This window comes from Sturnira hondurensis, unplaced genomic scaffold (assembly GCF_014824575.4).
Source record: "Sturnira hondurensis isolate 20B ecotype Veracruz unplaced genomic scaffold, ASM1482457v3 Scaffold0006505, whole genome shotgun sequence".
Classification (NCBI taxonomy): Eukaryota; Metazoa; Chordata; class Mammalia; order Chiroptera; family Phyllostomidae; genus Sturnira; species Sturnira hondurensis.
This window is the reverse complement of record NW_028079136.1, coordinates 2,576,913-2,594,397: the sequence shown is the minus strand read 5'-3', so window position 1 is coordinate 2,594,397 and position 17,485 is coordinate 2,576,913. Positions and strand designations below refer to the sequence as shown.

The following is a 17,485-nucleotide window of genomic DNA, read 5'->3' as shown; positions in this document are numbered from 1 at the left end:
CGAACTCTCAGTGTTTGATTTAGACTTTATTTTTATAGAGATTGTTATATTACATTAAAGGAACAGGTACATGGTGTGATCAGGAAAAATGAATACAGAGGTAACCAGGAAAAGTACAAGAATTTCCGTAGTTTCAGTTATGTTAAACAAAAGTTGTTTTGACCAGGAGAACCACTAATCAAACAATTTGAAATAGCTCTATGTACAGAGTTTGAGTGTCTTATTAAAGTTCTTAGAATTTGGCATGGGGCAAAAGGGTATGCTAGACTGAGCAGAGGTTAGGAAATTCATTATAAGGCCTTTGTGATGTCTAACTTAGCTATCTATCTTTCTGTCTAAAATGTTTCTTTATGTACTATGGACTCTAACTCCTTGGTAATTGTTTCTATGTGCTTAGTTTGTAGTAGCTAACCAGCTTCTCCTGTTTCTTTGCCTATTTACCTCTAATTAATACATATTCCTGTCCAAGGTAGAGGAGGGGCTGTTACTCCATCAACTTTTAGATATTCAGGGGCTACTTCATTAGGGGGGACTTTGTTCTCTGGCAAAGAAATTATTTTGTATAATTTCACTGGAATTATGCAGATCATTGGACCTGAAATACAGGTGTCTAAAAATCCTACCACCTATTAATCACAAAGACAAACATGCAGGGAGAGATGGACAGGAAATCCAGCCACAGTTGCCTCTGCTGTGCAGATGCATCTCATCCGTCCCAACTGTGTCAAGGGATGGCTGTTGGTTCGCTTCTGACACTAATGGACTTGGTCTTAGTGGGAATCTGGGTGGAGGGCTTATGATCTGAGTTGTATTTGTAGATGCATTCTATGATGTGTCTGAGACTGTTAGGGGCCACAGCCTCAGAGAGTATCAAGAAGTAGCTGGCTTTGCTCTTCGCAATTTCCTCAAGAATGTCGTTCCTCTGGGTTTGGTTGACCAGGCACGACCACCAGGGAGGAGACATTGCTGACGCTACCTCAGTTGGCAGTCCCAGCTACCAGGCAAGCCACTCTGTGACTTAATACTAGATGGGGATGGAGCCTGCAATGGGCACCTCTTTACATCACGTTATGAAATAAGATCATAAAATCAGGAGCCAAATACTCAAGAAGCTATTTAAAATTAGTATTTTCCTTGGTGACATTCGCTAAATCATTCTGTTTAGTGCTGAAATTTGGAGACGTATCAAGGACAGCTGGAAGCAATCTAAAAAATCCACACGGAGGTTTAAACTTAAGTTCATTCAGCAAATCAGGAATGGGCTCAGAAAGGAATGGCTTTGTATTTCACACTAGGAGACCCTGGTCTTTAGGAAGAACGATCTAGGTAACCCTTATTTCCCCATCTCCTTCCCAAAGACTTCTCTTAGGAAACTGACTCTTCTGTGACGAAGTGAAATGGGCAGAATCTGGCTGAAATGTTTGTGCTCCTAATATCCAAATCCAACCTAAATGCTGCTCTAACGAAGTAGGTTCAGGTTTCCTGCGTGCTGAAACCTGCAACTGTGCCGCATTTCCGCAATCTGGCGTTGGAGCCTCGTGAGAGCAGTGAGACTGGCCGGTGAATTTACCACAATAAATTAATGTCTATTCCTTCATCAAACAATGGCTTAGTGCCTGCTCTTTTGCCAGATACGGTGCTAAGTGCCAATGAAAAGGACTCTTTTGAAAGTTTTTTTCTGTTGTTGTTTTTTAAACCTTGGGAGGCTCAGCAGGAAGCACTTCTTTCTTACAAGTTCAAAGAATGCTTGAGGTTAATGTCAGTCCCTCCCTCTCTGGAGACACTGACCTAAGAAAGTAAAGCTGAAGTGCTGGAGGCAACCCTAATGCCTCTGGGTACAGACCTAAGTTCCTGCCCCTACCACCAGCTCACAGTTTGTAACCACCGAAGATTTCAGAGGGGGGAGTAACGATGGCCTTGAAGGTGGAAGTTTCATGAAATCAGCTTCCAGATTAGTCGTTTCTTAACCATTTCGCATGTCCCATTGTGTTGGTGAAAGCTGAGGTTCTCTCCTCAGGAAAATGAAATCCACATACATACACAGTTACAAATCACTTCAGGAGGTTTATATATTAGGAAACTCATTTGGGTAGCGGAATATTTCTGCAAATGTATTTGGCACCTGAGAGCAAAGACTCACCTACAACAGCCTCAAGTGGCAGAGCCCCATTTCTGAACCACTAAGTGTCCACTATGCCTGCTACCCTGCCACTCTGCATGGTAAGCTTGGCCAGGGCTCCGGACTCAAACTGCTGAGCCCCCAAATCCGGGACTGGGTCTCAGCGCCCACTATCTGCTTCTAGGCTCCAGGCCGCACTAAGTCCAGGAATCGGTATCGCGGTCCTTGCCTATCCTTTACTTCATTCCCCTTCCCTGCCTCTGTACCTGACGGTGCTCGTGCATTTTACAGAACAGTTTTTCCATCACCTGGTCCCCTGCTGCCCTGATAGTGTGCCTGGAGAGCAAGTTTCACGCACCCAGCTCTTATCTCCAAGCTTTTATTCCCTTCTGGCAGTGGTGCCCCATCAGTTAGGAAGGGGTAAAGTTTAATAAGGGCATTTCAGAAGTTCCGTGTCCCCAAGCAAGGAGGTCACCAGACTGGAAGGAGAATCGATGTGGTGCAAGGCAAGCGTGTCCTCAGAATTGCTGAGGATTCTGGACAGTAAGGGCTAGGGAGGAGACCGCTGGCTGAGGTCACAGCACACGTGGGGCTAGTTTCTTTCTGCCTGGGAACGACCTAACTGGGGAGTTTCTGCCTGCTCTTTACAGCCCTGGATACTTTTGCCGCGTCTGTTCTGTACAGGCTGTTGTGGATTGCATGCGGCGTGCCAAGACCGGGATATCCCAGGGACTATAAGAAGTTTCTTTCTCCCCACTGGACCCAGGCAGCGAGTCAGGATCCCACATCTTCCAGAGGGTCCTGGGGCAGAAAGCTCGGGGGAAGGGTCCTGAAACCGTTTGTGCAGGTTGTGAGAGGGGTCAAGGTGTTGAGGAGAACGTTTATTTTGAGAGGACAGGTATGATGAGAACAAATCACCAACATGCAGGTGTTCAGGTACCACCGTACGAGGCTCCCGAACACGCTTGGGGCGTGATTCTGCGCGAACCCGGGCTGTTATCCTTGCGCACAAGTGCGGTTTTTGTGAGCGCCAATGCTTTTGGGAGTGGGCGTGTGTGTGGATACAGAAATGGGTTTGCATGTGTGGAAGCATGACTGGAAGTGACGACCAGTGTCGGTCTCTGCACGGACATTTCTCAGACCCGCTCTGCTCTCTAGTGGAGAACCGCAGTGCCGAAGAGGCGGGTACACGTCCGAATCGCGCGCCATTGGGACATCTTAGCAAACAGCAGTTGGTAAGAAGGGCGGCTGGACTTCCCGCTGCAACAGGCGGAAGAGTGATGGGAGATGGATGGAGGGGCAGAAAGGAGAAGACCAGGGGTTCTTGAAAACCGGGGAGACATCGATGCCTTGCCCCTTCCCGCTGTCGGCCGGCGGGTGATTGGTTCTTTCTACCCACGTGATGGACCGCCCAGTGCGGGTCAGGACACAAGACAGAAAAGCCTTTAGTGTGGACCACGAACTTTTATTAGTGTTAGTATTGTTAGAATGGATCTCAATCCTAAGGAATCCCCCAATGTGGAACAGGAATCTCTTCCAAGTCCCTACCTAGCTCAGGGAAAGGTACACGGCTACTAACACCATTCCTTCAAAACGAAAATAGAGTTCCCGTTTCAAAGATTAATATCGTTGACTGTTGAAACGATCTGGTGGTTAGGGGCACCGATCTGCCATGCAGTCAAATATCCGCATATAACCACAGCAGCCCTGCATGTACCCGGATTCCCAACTGCGGAGCCGACTGTCGAATAACACGGTTTCAACTGCACAGGTCGGTTGCACCGCCAACACTAAATTCTATAGCGCGCGCTTGCGGGTCAACTGAACTTCTCGGGGTAAAGTGAAAAAAAAAAATCCAAGTAATTATACCTGCGCAGTTCAAGCCCATATTAAGGGTCAACTTAATGTTGAACCCCTGAGAAGTTACTTGCCCACAGTCCTACCACCTGCTACCTGGAATTTGTTCAGCTGTGATTGAGTTCATTCTATTACATTTCTTGCTTCCACCTCCATTTGTTGTTCTCACAAGGTCTGTTCTTCTGTGAGCGGTTCCAGCTGCCCGACGTCAACACCCTGCTGGGACCCATAACCAACCCTATTAGGCATTAACGCTTTCACCCTCACTTGGAAGAGGTTGAAGGCCATATTTCGGGGAGCCGGGAGACCCGGCAAACCTGGACCCTGCTCTTCAAGATCACACAGCTATGCGTGGATGTGGGATGCACTTCAAAACTGTGGAACCGAACAGGCAAAATTTAGCACGACAACAAACTTTCATCAAACTCCAGCTCAGTAAGAGTGTTTCTCATTGGCCCCCACCATCTCCGCCCCCCACCCCCCGCCAGCCCCCCTTCAATCAGTGATCTCAATGCAGATGCAAAGGAAATGGTCCTGGCTGGATATTCCAGTCTGGCAAGTTGGTTACCTAATACGTTTTAGGCACGTGACCCTTCTCCTGATTAGTGGGTTGCCTGGAGGTCCTGAACCACCCCAGATCTGAGCTGAGGGATAAAGAGCAGCGTTTGGAGCTGGGAGGCATCAGAGCCGCTATCCACCTGGAGTGCCTTTGCTGCTTCGGCAGTACCAACTTCACTACAAGTGCCGTCATCACTGCCTCCACTCCAAGCCACTGCTGCAGGTGAGACTTGAGACGCCCACGCCCACGGTGTTCAGTCTACCTCTCTCTTCCTCTCCACTCCCTCTCTCTCCATTTTACCACCTCTTGGTTGGTCTCCCTGCCAGTCTCAGAGTTTCTGTCTACTTCTGTCTGGGTCTCTTCATTACAACAATCTCTGTTAATCTGCATTTCGTCCCAGCCTGCTACCCCAGCAAGCACTGGACACTATCAGTTCAAAGACTCCCTACTCTTCCCATGCAGAGCTGGGCTCTGGTCTCACTGTCTCTTATTGCACATTTGCTTATACCAATCTCTGAGCAGGATGCAGATGTAACTTTCTGCAGACTGTGTGCCCATGGATTTGGTCTGGTGCCTAGTGGTCTCTGGAAAATCAGTTCGGAACCTGGGCCAGTGCATGTGAGAGGCATGTAAGCATAATGGCCTAGGGTAGGCGACACTGAATTGCAAGCGTCTATCCTGAGGTCTGGGAGCTTTTTTCCCCCAGTTTAAGTCCTGAGTCCAAATGAAAGACTCTGCTAAGCGTGGTTATTACAGGGGTCTTTTTGCTAGAGGGCAGAGCAGCCGAGCAGATTTTGGTCTTCAGTTTCTCAGAGACTCCAACTGCAGAGATATTCCCTCTCCCTACATTCCCCCACACACCTGGCCAGTGTGAACAAAAACCTCACACAGGTTGTATAGCTCTGGTTGCACTACAAGAAAAGCTGTTGTGACAGGGCATTCGGAAACTGTACTTGAGAGCCCTGGCCAGCAGGTCAGGAGAGTGTGGGAGAGTGTGTGGGGGAGGCACACTGCAGAGAAGCAAGCTTACCCTCCCTACCCAGATTCAAGGTGGGATCACTATTCCAGCTTTGCTAAAGAACGCACACTACACGTCCACCAGACCTTTCCGCAGTCTATTTGCCAATGAGGAAACAGTGCTGAAGAGAAATGAAATGACCAGGCTGGAGCCATGATGCCAGTGAGTTACATGCAGGACCAGAGCCCAGGTCTCTGGGCTCAGAGAACTTTGAACTGCTGCAACTAGGTGCTGTCATTCTAACCCTACCTGCAGGCATCATGGGCTTCTGGACATTCTTCCCCTTCTTGGCTCTCCGCATCTTGGTCCTGTACCAGGTGGGTGTCCTCCAGGCAGCACTATTCAGGTAAGACATCCCTGCTGGGAGCACACTCCTCTCCCACTGGCCCTGGGATCACACAATTCTGCCACCTGAGCTGTGGTGTGCTGAAAGTTTAATGACTGCTCTCAGGGTGGAGGTGGGGGAATGGATGCAGGTAAATCTGCATATAAGTTTTTATGATATAAAGATGTGTCACACACAATTTACCAATAGAAATCAGATATATAATATTCTTTATTGTGAATTTTATATACTTCCTTGAGCCTCACAGAATACTTTCATTGCTTTTTACTAAGTATCTGTATCTGTATAAACCTAATTCAACCACAATCTGAGAAATGAATTGCTAACTACCAATAAATTTGTTGTTATAAATCTAATACGTAATCTATTGATTCAGCTTCTTACTCTAATATAAATATTTAGTAAACTGAAACATTTTTCAGATTCAAACTGAGTTCTATCATATCATGTCATTGATTTTTAATAATGGCTACATTTAACACTAAGCTCATAAAATTCCTGAAAATCTAACCATAAGATTTCACAAGCCTACATGATCTAGTTCCAGCACACCAAATCTTTGATATTATGCCAGAGTCTGACTCCCGGTGAATCAATGTTTTGGGAAAGGTACTGGCCTCATACCCTGTCCATTGCAGCTTGAGGTGGCCACATACTCTGGGGAAGTGGCAGAAAGTGGAAAACTTGGATGTTTATCCTGGGGAGGTGGTAGGCTGTAGCTCAGAGCCACTGTTGGGTTTATTATCCCTCCCCACGTCTGCCTGAGAGAGCAGCCTGTACCCTGCTTCTCTCAGTGAGGAAGAAGGGGAACTCCTGGCAGATGTGCTGATGAAGGACCCTGAGAAGAGGATGGCCAGTGAGCAGAAGCAGGAGACAGAGGACTTCCGGTAGGTTACACTCCTGCCCAGCACAGAGCATGCCCTCTCCGTAGTCATGCCCAGGAAGGCAAGTCCTGAGAAGTAGGAGAGAATGAAAATGGGCAGGTGACCAGCAGGCTGTCACTATTCACTCCAGCCTGGGGCCAAGCTATTCTCAGGTTCCACTGAAGACAGAGGTCAGGTAGAGAGACAGGGTTAAACCACATGTAAAAAGATCCACTTCTGCAAGTTAGGGAAGGTATGGAATCACTCACTTTGGAAAATGGTCTGGCAGCATTGAGGAGTCCTCCTAGCATTGGAGGAGTTAGGACTGGGAAGTGTGAAGTCAGCAGATGGACCCCATGTAGCTCAGGGTATTTTAGAAATCGGGTTCCACCTTGTTAACCTGCATGTGACTTTCTGTCACACCTGCACATTTACAAGGTGAAACCAAAGACCTTGCTGAGGGTGGGGTCAGGTGAAGCAGTGTCTAAGGAAGGTCTGGAACCTTTACATGTCTAGGATTTGTGGAGATGTGCACGCTGTCACTGGGTTGGGGAGAGCACCCTTCCCCAGCCCCACCTCCCTGTGCACGCCATGCTTAAAGCACACACCAGCCCCTGCTCTGGCCCTGGCACTGCCTGGGGAGAGGCACGGTTGCACCTGCATCTGCCCGGAGAACCTCTCTGCAGAGCATGAAGGCCTGAGTAGCACGAGGAAGGCCAGGAAAGGTCACCCCTTCCTCACTGAAGTCCTTCCCCACACGGCCCTGACTCAGCCAATGTTCAAGTTCTTTCTTTTTTCTTTTATCTTCACCTGAGAACATGCCTATTGATTTTTAGAGAAAGGGGAAGAGAGGGGGAGAGAGAGGGAGAGAAGCATCAATCAGTTACCTTCTGGGACTGGAGACTAAACCTGCAGCCTAGGTACGTCCCCCAACTTGGAATCAAAGCTGCAGCCTTTCAGTTTATGGGGTAACACTCCAAGCAGCTGAGCCACATTGGCCAGGGCATGTTTGAGTTCTTCTAATGGAGGTTGTGTGAGCTGCCCTCCTGCATGCCCCTCCTGCCTGGTTCGAACTGCCATCTTCTCCCACTGACCCTCTGTGGCACAACCACAGGGGCGTGCCCGGTCATGGTATTGTCTGGCATGTCTTTTCCCCGCAGCCTGGACATCTCCAGAGCTAAGTGGTGCAGTAATGAGTACCTGTCTGCCTGGAATTTACACACAGGACCTCAACAACTTTTACACATTCACCCAAATTACAACTGGATTTGGAGCACCTGTGAAAAAAAAGTGTGTGGGGGGGCGGGGGGATCATGTCCAGCAGCTTGGAGGAAGGCCACAGCCCTCATGTTGGCTGCCTAAGGATGCCTCCTGTCCCCGCCCCTTCCTTCTGGCTTCCTTTCTTGCTTCTTTCCTGTCTTAGGAAGAGAACATGCAATCCTCTCTTATTGCTCTTTGGGCTGGTATCTAGAAAGCACTGAGCTGTGGTGATTATTGCTCTGTACCACATCCCAGGCTTTATGAACTCAGGGACCTGTGCTTTGCCCCAGGATAGCTAGATGTGGCATGGTGGGTGGTCCCTTTGAGCAAATGCAAGTCATTACCACAGTTGTGCTAAGGAGCAGGTAAGGACTTGAGACTGTAAACTCTATCTCTTCTTGGTAAGACAGAGGAATTTTGGGTTGCCTATGAATGAAATATGATTTCTAAATAGTCCTTGAAGAATGGATTGGGCATGGCACCATAATTCCCTCTAGTCTTATAAGCTTTGGTTGATTTTTTGCCTATTTATACAGGAAAGGGTGGCTGTCACAGCTCTGTGTTCCTTGGCCAGTTACCAAGTATTACCTTTGGTTTTTGAACACTTCTGAGAATGTCCACAGGAAGTGATTGTGGCATTTTCCCCCAAAGACCCTGTGATTTTCTGCTGTGATAATCACATTTAGGTGAAAGATTCGAGGCTCATAGGTGACTCTCAGAGAAGTAATTTTGCCATGACGGTCCTATGGGGTTGGCTATCCTGCCCCCCTCCCCTCAACCTCTCACTGACAGGTCCTCTTTTTCTCCATTCTCTAAATCAGTGTCACTGTCCAGAAAAGAGCCTGCCACTTTTCTACCTGCATGTTCGGTAGCCTGGCGGACTATCTGAGCAAAGCTGCGCAGAAGAACAAATCCGTGGAAAATGACATTCTCCCTGAATCCATGGGCCGTCACCGCAGGGACCTTCAGTCCTGAGCTGTAAAAAGACTCCAGGAAGGTGACTGCCTTTGTCCTGCTGGGTAAGGATGATGACTGGGTCCTGCGGGAATGCAGTCCTTGCTCTTACCCTCCCTGGGCACATAGAGTAAAAAAAAGTCCTTGGTAGAAGTTGCTCAATTTGCTTTCTGGAGAAGGGCATAGAGTCCCAACAGTTATAACCCCTAGATTTTGGGTTTGTTTCTCTGTTTTCCAGTGTCTCCCTGTGATACAGGGACGTTCTGCTAAGAAATATAAATCCTGTTTATTTAAAACACTGTTCCATGCAGTTATAATTGTGATTATTCTAGTATTTGAGTTTGAAAGGTAACGACACTATGCTTTTGGACTATACATTGCAATGTTGTGTACATCTGAACTTGGAGCATAAACCCGGGGTCAAAAGCTGTGTTTTCTGTGTACTACCTACAGATTATGGGCCACATACTTTCTTTTTTAAAAAAAAATATATTTTACTGATTATACCATTACAGTTGTTCTATTCCTCCCCTTCATTCCCCTCACACCCTGCACACCCCCTCCCCCACCATTCCCCCCCCTTTAGTTTATGACCACGTGTCTCAAGTTCTTTAGATTCAATATTTCCCATACAATTCTTGCCCTCCCCCTATCTATTTTCTACCTACTGTCTATGCTATTTTCTGTGCCTTCTCCCCCCTTCTCCTCCTCCCACCCCCCTGTTTCTAACCCTCCATGTGTTCTTCATTTCTATGGTTCCACTCCTGATCTAGCTGTCCTCTTGGTTTGCCTTTGTTTTGGGTGTGGTTGTTAATAACTATGAGCTTGCTGTCCTTTCACTGTTCATATTTTTTATGTTCTTTTTCTTAGATAGGTCCCTTTAACATTTCATATAATAAGGGCTTGGTGATGATGAACTCCTTGAATTTGACCTTATATGAGAAGCACTTTATCTGCCCTTCCATTCTAAATGAAAGCTTTGCTGGATAGAGCAGTCTTGGATGTAGGTCTTTGGATTTCATGACTTGGAATACTTCTTTCCAGCCCCTTCTTGCCTGTAAGGTCTCTTTTGAGAAATCCACTGACAGTCTGATGGAAACTCCTTTGTAGGTGACTGTCCCCTTATCTCTTGCTGCTTCTAGAATTCTCTCCTTCATTTTCATCTTGGCTAATGTAATTATGATGTGCCTTGGTGTGTTCCTTCTTGGGTCCAACTTCTTTGGGACTCTCTGAGCTTCCTGGACTACCTGGAAGTCTATTTCCTTTTCCAGACTGGGGAAGTTCTCCTTTATTATTTGTTCAAATAAGTTTTCCACTTGTGGCTATTTCTTTTCCCCTTCTGGTACCCCTATAATTCGGATGTTGGAACATTTAAAGGTGTCCTGGAGGTTCCTAAGCCTCTCCTCATTTTTTTTGAATTCTCATTTCTTCATTCTTTTCTGGTTGGATGTTTTGTTCTTCTTTCTGGTGCACTCCATTGATTTGAGTCCCAGTTTCTTTTCCATCGCTATTGGTTTCCTGTGCATTTCCCTTCATTTCAATTAGTTTAGCTTTCATATGTTCCTCTAATTTGGGACTAAAATCAACCAGTTCTGTGAGCATCCTGATCACCAGTATTTTGAACTGTGCATCTGAGAGGTTCGCTATTTCTTTTTCACTTAGAGTTATCAGCTTTGAGGCTTTGAGTTCTTCTTGAGCCATATTTTGGACCGTTTGTGCCTGTTACATATGAGGAGCAAAGTCCTAGGTGTTCACCAGGGCGGGGCAACTTAGTCACTGGGTTGTGATGCTGTATGTGGGGGCAGGGTCAAAGGAAAGCAATGGCGGTCCCCTCTGCCGCCTCCTGCCACCAGGTCCGCTGGGTCTGTCCCACTGCATGTGAATGTGCGACCATGGTCAGCCTGCCGCCTTGTGCACTCACTGGGTTCGCCCACGGGGGCTTGAGCCGTCTCACTGCTCACTCCTCTGCTGGTTTATCTGCGCGTGAATGTGTGACTGCTGTCAGCTTGCCCCTCACCCTCACTGGGTCCAAGCTGCTACCCCGGCTGCCTACGTGCCTGGGTCAGGGGATCTTTCCTGCCCGACCCTGCTCCGCTGCTGGCTCCACCCCTCTTACCGTCCCGGTTGAATGGTTCGTTGTTGTTGGACTTCCGTATAGTTCAATTTTCTGTTCTTTGGCTGCGTCTTTGTTTACTAACCCTTTATTGTATTCAAACTTGGTTGTGGGAGAAGGCACAGTGTTTCCACCTACGCCTCCATCTCGGCGGAAGTTGCCACATACTTTCTGTGAGCCTGTTTCCTCCTTTGTAAATTGCAGGTTTTGATAGTACCTACTGCTATTAAAAATAAATGATACAACAGATGCCAAAAGACTCACAATTAATAAGGAACTAAATTGTCACTATCTTTTTCCTCTTAGGTCACCATGAAGCTGAACTCTACTATTTAAAATTTGTAATGAAAGCAACTCGTAGGAGAATAATATGAAAGGCACACATATTGGCATCATTCTTGGCATTGAAAACTATCTTCTTGTTGAAAAGAAACTCAAGCTAAATGTAAAATATAGTCATTGTAGTTACCTAGTGTACATATTTTTAAAGATATTCAATACTGTACTTGGTAAATATGAAAGCATGTCTCATTGGCTTATCTGGTAGCAAATCTGGGCCCTGTCAGCCCGTCATTCAACTATTGATGGTAGTGGTACTGCTAAACCACAAGCTGACATTAAATGACTGCCTCCTGGGTGTTTGGGAACACAAGATATAACTGTGCGTTCAGCTCTTGCTGGTAAACTGAAAGGTCACAAGTACAATTCCTGGTCAGGACACATGCCTGGGTTGTGGATTTGGTCCCCAGTTGGGGTGGATACAAGAGGCAACCTATCAATATTTCTCTCTCACATCAATGTTCCTCTCCATCTTTTTCTCCCTTCCTCTCTCCCCCAAATTGATGAGCATGTCTTCGGGTGTGTCCAGAGAACTCTTTGTTTAACAAATGTCAATGTAATTTGTGAACCTCATCAACACTTAAACATGTATTCTACATACACATCCATGGAGTTCTTTCTGCTATTTATACTGTGTTTTTCCCCAGAAGTGTCTTTGTTCTATTTATCCTGAATATATAAGCACCAAACAATATAAAATTACAGCATTTAAGAAAACTACAACAGGGAGAAATACATATATCAAGAATTGTTTTTAGAGAACAAATGTACCCTTCTCAATAAGCCATTGGCTTCTAATATCACCTCACCAATGTGTGCTTCCAAGTTGGCTCAGCAAATACCCTCAACGATAAGATGAATTTCAGAATCTGTACTGTGGCTCCATGCACAAAGGGTGGTAGATTTTACTACCAACCAGATTATGTCTGATTGTCCCCATATCATTTATTAAATAAACCAAGATACTCCACATTGATTTAGAAGACCTTATGATATGCTGAGAACCTTCTAGATTTTCTTTTCTCTTCTATTGATACACTTATGCACCAGTAACAAAATTTAGTAACTATTAGGGCAAAACTGCCCTTACACTTCTCTTTTTAACAATTTCACATATTTATCCTTCCAGAAGGAAGTTATGATAATTGTCATTTTTTAAAAACACCCATTGGATTTTTGTTTGCATTTGGCTTTCTAGATAGACAATTGTGTCATCTGTAAATAATAATAGTCTATGGCCATACCACAACTGAATGTACCCAATCTCATCTGTAAATAATAATAAATCTTAATTCATATTTTTGTCGTCATTGTACCAAGTACAAACTCTTCTATATTCAAGAGCATGTATATGGAAGAATAACCTTCTTCTTATTGTGTACTAACACTTAAAAAATTATAAATGGGGATAAAAAAAATTGGGACTTCTGTCCAAGATGGAGGTATAGGTAGTACACTTTGCACTTTACCTCCTTGCACAAACAAAAGAAGGACAAAAACAAATTTAAAAACAAAAAACAACCAGAACTGCTAGAAAATCGAGCTGTATGGAAGTCCAAGAACCAAGGAGTTAAAGAAGAAACATTCATCCAGAATGGTAGGAGGGGAAGAGATGGCAGCTAGGGCAGAGAGGATGTGCACCAAGGTGGCACCTTGAAGACCAGGTGGTCCAGGTGGCAGCTGGCCCACCTGGCAGCCCCACATTTGCATGCAGATAACCAGGAGGAACAACTGGGAAGTAAGACAGACTGTGCCACCTAGGGATCCAGTGTGGGAAAAGAAAGCCTTAAAACCTCCAGCGGTAAAAGCCTATGGGGATTGAGGCAGTGAGAGAAACTCCCAGCCTCACAGGAGAGTTCATTGGAAAGACCCACAGGGTCTTAGAATGTACACAAGCTCACCCACCCAGGGATCAGCACCAGAAGGGCCCAATTTGCTTGTGGGTAGCAGGGGAAATGACTGAAAGTGGGGCAGGAGCTGAGCAAGCAGCATTATTCCCTCTCTGACCCCTCACCCACATATAATGCAGCATCATGGGTTGCCCCGCCCTGGTGAATACCTAAGGCTCTGCCAATCACAACATAACAGGAGTGTCCAGATAAAGAAATATGACCCAAATGACAGAACAGATCAAAACTCCAGAAAAACAACTAAGCACAGAAAGAGATAATCAACCTATCAGATGCAGAGTTCAAAACACTGGTAATCAGGATGCTCACAGAAGTGGATGAGTATCGTCACAAAGTAGAGAAAAAAAGTGAAGACTATTCAAAGTGAAATGAAGAAAAATATACAGGGAACCAAGGCTCTAATAAATGATTTGGAGCCAAAGGAAGAAATAAACATTCAACCAGAGCAGAATGAAAAAACAAGAATTCAAAAACATGAGGAGAGGCTTAGGAACCTCTGGGACAACTTTAAATGTTCCAACATCCGAATCATAGGGGTGCCAGAAGAAGAAGAGGAAGACCAAGAAATTGAAAACTTATTTGTACAAATAATGAAGAACTTCTCCAATCTGGCAAAGAAAATAGGCTTTTAGGAAGTCTAGGAAGCTCAGAGAATCCCAAAGAAGTTGAACCCAAGAAGGAACACACCAAGGCACATCATAATTACATTAGCCAAGATTAAAGATAAGGGGAGAATCTTAAAAGCAGCAAGAAAAAAGGAGACAGTTACCTACAAAGGAGTTCCCACAAGACCATCAGCTGATTTTTCAAAGAAACCTTGCAGGCAAGATGGGACCAGAAAGAAGTATTCAAAGTCAGGAAAGGCAAGGGCCTACATCCAAGATGACTCTATCCAGCAAAGCTTTCATTTAGAATGGAAGGGCAGATAAAGTGCTTCCCAGATAAGGTCAAATTAAAGGAGTTCATCATCACCAAGCCCTTATTACATGAAATGTTAAAGGTACTTATTTAAGAAAGAGAAGATAAAAAAAATGCGAACAGTAAAATGACAACAAACTCACAACTATCAACAACTAAACTTAAAAAAACCAAAACCAAAAATGAACTAAGCAAACAACTAGCACAGGAACAGAATCACGGAAATAGAGATCACATGGAGGGTTATTAGTGGGGAGGGAGAAAGGGAGTGGCGAGAATGGGGAAAAAGGTACAGGGAATAAGAAGCATAAGTGGTAGGTACAAAATAGACAGGGGGAAGTTAAGAATAGTATGGGAAATAGAGAAGCCAAAGAATTTATATGTATGACCCATGGACATGAACTAAGTCGGGGGGAATGCTGGTGGGAGGGGGGTGCAGGGCAGAGGGGAACAAAGAGGAAAATAAAATGGGACCTTTCAGTAGCATAATCAATAAAACATACCTAAAAATAAAAAATAATAAATAATAGATATTAAGTTTTATCAACATATCTTTTGTTGTCTAATGAAATTATTGTTTTTCTCCTTTAACTTGTTCATATGAGTAATATATTTAAAATTAAACACTAATATTAACAGGTAATATCATTGAGTGCTTACTGCTAGCTAGGCACCTTAGTAAGTACATTACAGATACTAATTCTTACAACCTTCAAGTGACTAGATAAGATAGAAACTATCAAAAGCCCCATTTTATGGATGAAGAAACTAAGACAGAGAGATTAACTAGGTTGAACAAAGCCATATATCTACTAGATCCATCTCAAGGTGCAAACCTGACCCTCGGCTATCTGGCTGTGGAGTCCGCTCTCTGCATTTTACTATACTGCCTCTCCATACACTCTGGTGAGAGGACATGTATTAAAATGTACATCCAAATTCAATTTGTGATTTATTTAGGATTTTGTACTACCTGTGTTAAGGTCAGTATTGTGGCTATGCCAATGTTATCAAATAAATTGGCAAACTTTTAAACTTTTTTTGTTTTAGATGAGTGCAAATAGCATGGAAACTATCTGTGAAACTTTTTCAGAGAGTTCCCTTTATAACATAGTTCTTAAAAAGGTTTTCAGTTTCTGCCATGGTTATTGTACTCTACCTTGGTTTTATTTATTTTATTCCATCTACTTTTTAAAAGATTTTATTTATTTATCTTTAGAGAGAGGGGAAGGGAGGAGGAAAGAGAGGGAGAGATACATCCATCGGTTGTCTCTCACACTCTTTCCCCCCTCTCACAGGCCCCCAGCTGCAGACCTGGCCTGCAACCCAGGCATGTGCAACATGCAACCCAGGCATGTGCCTTGACTGGGTGGGAATTGAACTGGTGACCTTTTGGTTTTCAGGCTGGCGCTCAGTCCACTGAGCCCCACCTGCCAGGGCTATTTTTGACTTACCTATATTTTCTAAAATGTTTAATTCTAAAGATCTTTGTATGCACTAGCATCATTATGTATTTTTATTATAATTTTAAATATTCGTATTTGGGCTAGCATCTTCTTTTCCCTGGGATGTGGCATATCTGTATTTTCCTTTTCCTCATCCAAATGAACCATTTCTACTTTATTGGACTTTTCAAAGCACTAGTTTTAATTTTTATTTTTCAATTGTACTATCTTTCTATTTGAAATTCACTAATTTCTTCCCTGCCCATTTGATTCCCTTCTCCCAGATGACTGTTGAAAAGTTAGCTGGCTTCTTTCTAAATTTCTGAATTGTATAACTTAATTAAATAGCTATATACGATTTCTTGATTACTTCTATTTAACCACTTCTCCCCACCTCCACTGAGTCTGTCCTGATTCAAGTTCCCATCATTTTTACCTTAACTATTACAACAACCTTCGATCTGGTTTTCCTGTTTCTATTCTCTTAGCTCTGCAGGCTTACATCAGAGATACTGCCTGTCTGGTTTCAGACTACTGCAGTGGAGTGAGTCTCACAATAATGCGAGTCATACTCTTTTTGCTGGTAGAGGATCTTGCCTTTAATTTGTAGAGAATCCCCACAACATCTGTGAGGGGCAATGAAGTGAAGCGTGACAGAATGAGAAGTTTTTGTCAGCAAAGACAAGTCTTGAGTGAGCCTTTTAAGACATGTCATATTGTGTCTCTCCTCTACTCAAAACCTTCCACAGGGTCATTCAGAATAAAAGTCAAAGTCCCTACAGTAGTCCAGTAAATACTACCTGATCTGGCCCCATGTAATTTCTCTGATATCCCTTCCTGCCAGATGACCCATTGCATGCTCCACTCCTAGCTTCTTCTTTGGCCTTTGCACTTACCATTTTCTCTGCCTGGAATGCTATTTCTTTGATGTCTGCATAACTGTCTCCCTCCCCTTGTTCAGAAGTCTGCTAAAATGTCCCCTTCTCGGAGAAGTCTTCTGACCACCATATACAAAATAGCAGCCCTCTCTATCCAGCTTATTCAGTTTTATCTTATCCAAACAACTTATAATTATCCAAAATATGAAGTCTGTCCAGAAAAAGTCTGGCCATTGTTAATGCAATGAGAAAGTTTTTCATGACATTAATCTAACCTGCAGCCAAGCAAAGTGGACTGGAATGCACATGTGTGAACAATGATGACTTCACTGTACTAGTCAGTGGGGGCAATAGGCACAGTTGAGTGAGCATGTGTACTGTGTGGCTGTCACATTCAAAATGACTGAGGTAGTAGAGCAATGAATCTGCATCACATTTTGCATTAAGCTTGAACATTCCTCCACAGAAACCATTTGGATGAGCTAGAAAGCTTTCAGGATGATGCAATGAGTGCGGCACAAATAAAAGCGTGGTACAAATGCTTCAAAGATGGTCAAGAATCTGTGGAAAGTTACCCACATTCTGGAAGGCCTGAAACAAGCAGAACACCTGAGAATGTTGAATATGACTCAGCCCCTCTACAGCCCAGATTTGGCACCCTGTGACTTCTGGCTTTTCCTAAAACTAAAATCACCTTTGAAAGGGAAGAGATTTCAGTCCATTGATGAGTCTCAGGAAAATAGCATCGGCAGCTGGTAGTGGTGCCAAGAAAGGATTTTGCAGTGTTTTGAATAGTGGAAGAGATGCTAGGAGAACTGTGTGAGGTCCCAAGGTGCCTACTTTGAAGGGGATTGAGGTATTATTGTCCTATGCACAATGTTTCTTGTGTCTTGTAGCTTCTTCAAT

At 44.4% G+C, this 17,485-nt stretch overlaps 1 protein-coding gene and 1 long non-coding RNA gene across 2 annotated transcripts; one reads left to right on the top strand and one right to left on the bottom strand.

The window, feature by feature from the left end:
• Nucleotides 1-545: 545 nt before the first annotated feature.
• Nucleotides 546-6,525, bottom strand: LOC118989812 (uncharacterized). Its single transcript, XR_005067088.1, has 3 exons — nucleotides 6,513-6,525; nucleotides 1,604-1,608; nucleotides 546-755 (listed from the first exon to the last, which is right to left on the bottom strand). It is a non-coding gene; the product is annotated as an uncharacterized LOC118989812 (long non-coding RNA).
• LOC118989811 (calcitonin gene-related peptide 1-like) lies at nucleotides 4,680-11,843 on the top strand. The gene is made up of 5 exons (XM_037050171.1): nucleotides 4,680-4,757; nucleotides 5,809-5,899; nucleotides 6,694-6,786; nucleotides 8,844-9,041; nucleotides 11,396-11,843. Exons 2-4 carry the CDS (start codon nucleotides 5,814-5,816, stop codon nucleotides 8,995-8,997), a joined length of 333 nt encoding a protein of 110 aa, XP_036906066.1. The 5' UTR covers nucleotides 4,680-4,757; nucleotides 5,809-5,813; the 3' UTR covers nucleotides 8,998-9,041; nucleotides 11,396-11,843.
• Nucleotides 11,844-17,485: the final 5,642 nt, after the last annotated feature.

Excerpts from the sequence above, each read along its gene's own strand:
- LOC118989811 (XM_037050171.1), top strand. The coding sequence starts at position 5,814 with ATGGGCTTCTGGACATTCTTCCCCTTCTTGGCTCTCCGCATCTTGGTC. Across the intron at positions 5,900-6,693 it reads CTCCAGGCAGCACTATTCAG|TGAGGAAGAAGGGGAACTCC; the intron begins GTAAGACATCCC and ends TGCTTCTCTCAG. Across the intron at positions 6,787-8,843 it reads CAGGAGACAGAGGACTTCCG|TGTCACTGTCCAGAAAAGAG; the intron begins GTAGGTTACACT and ends TCTCTAAATCAG.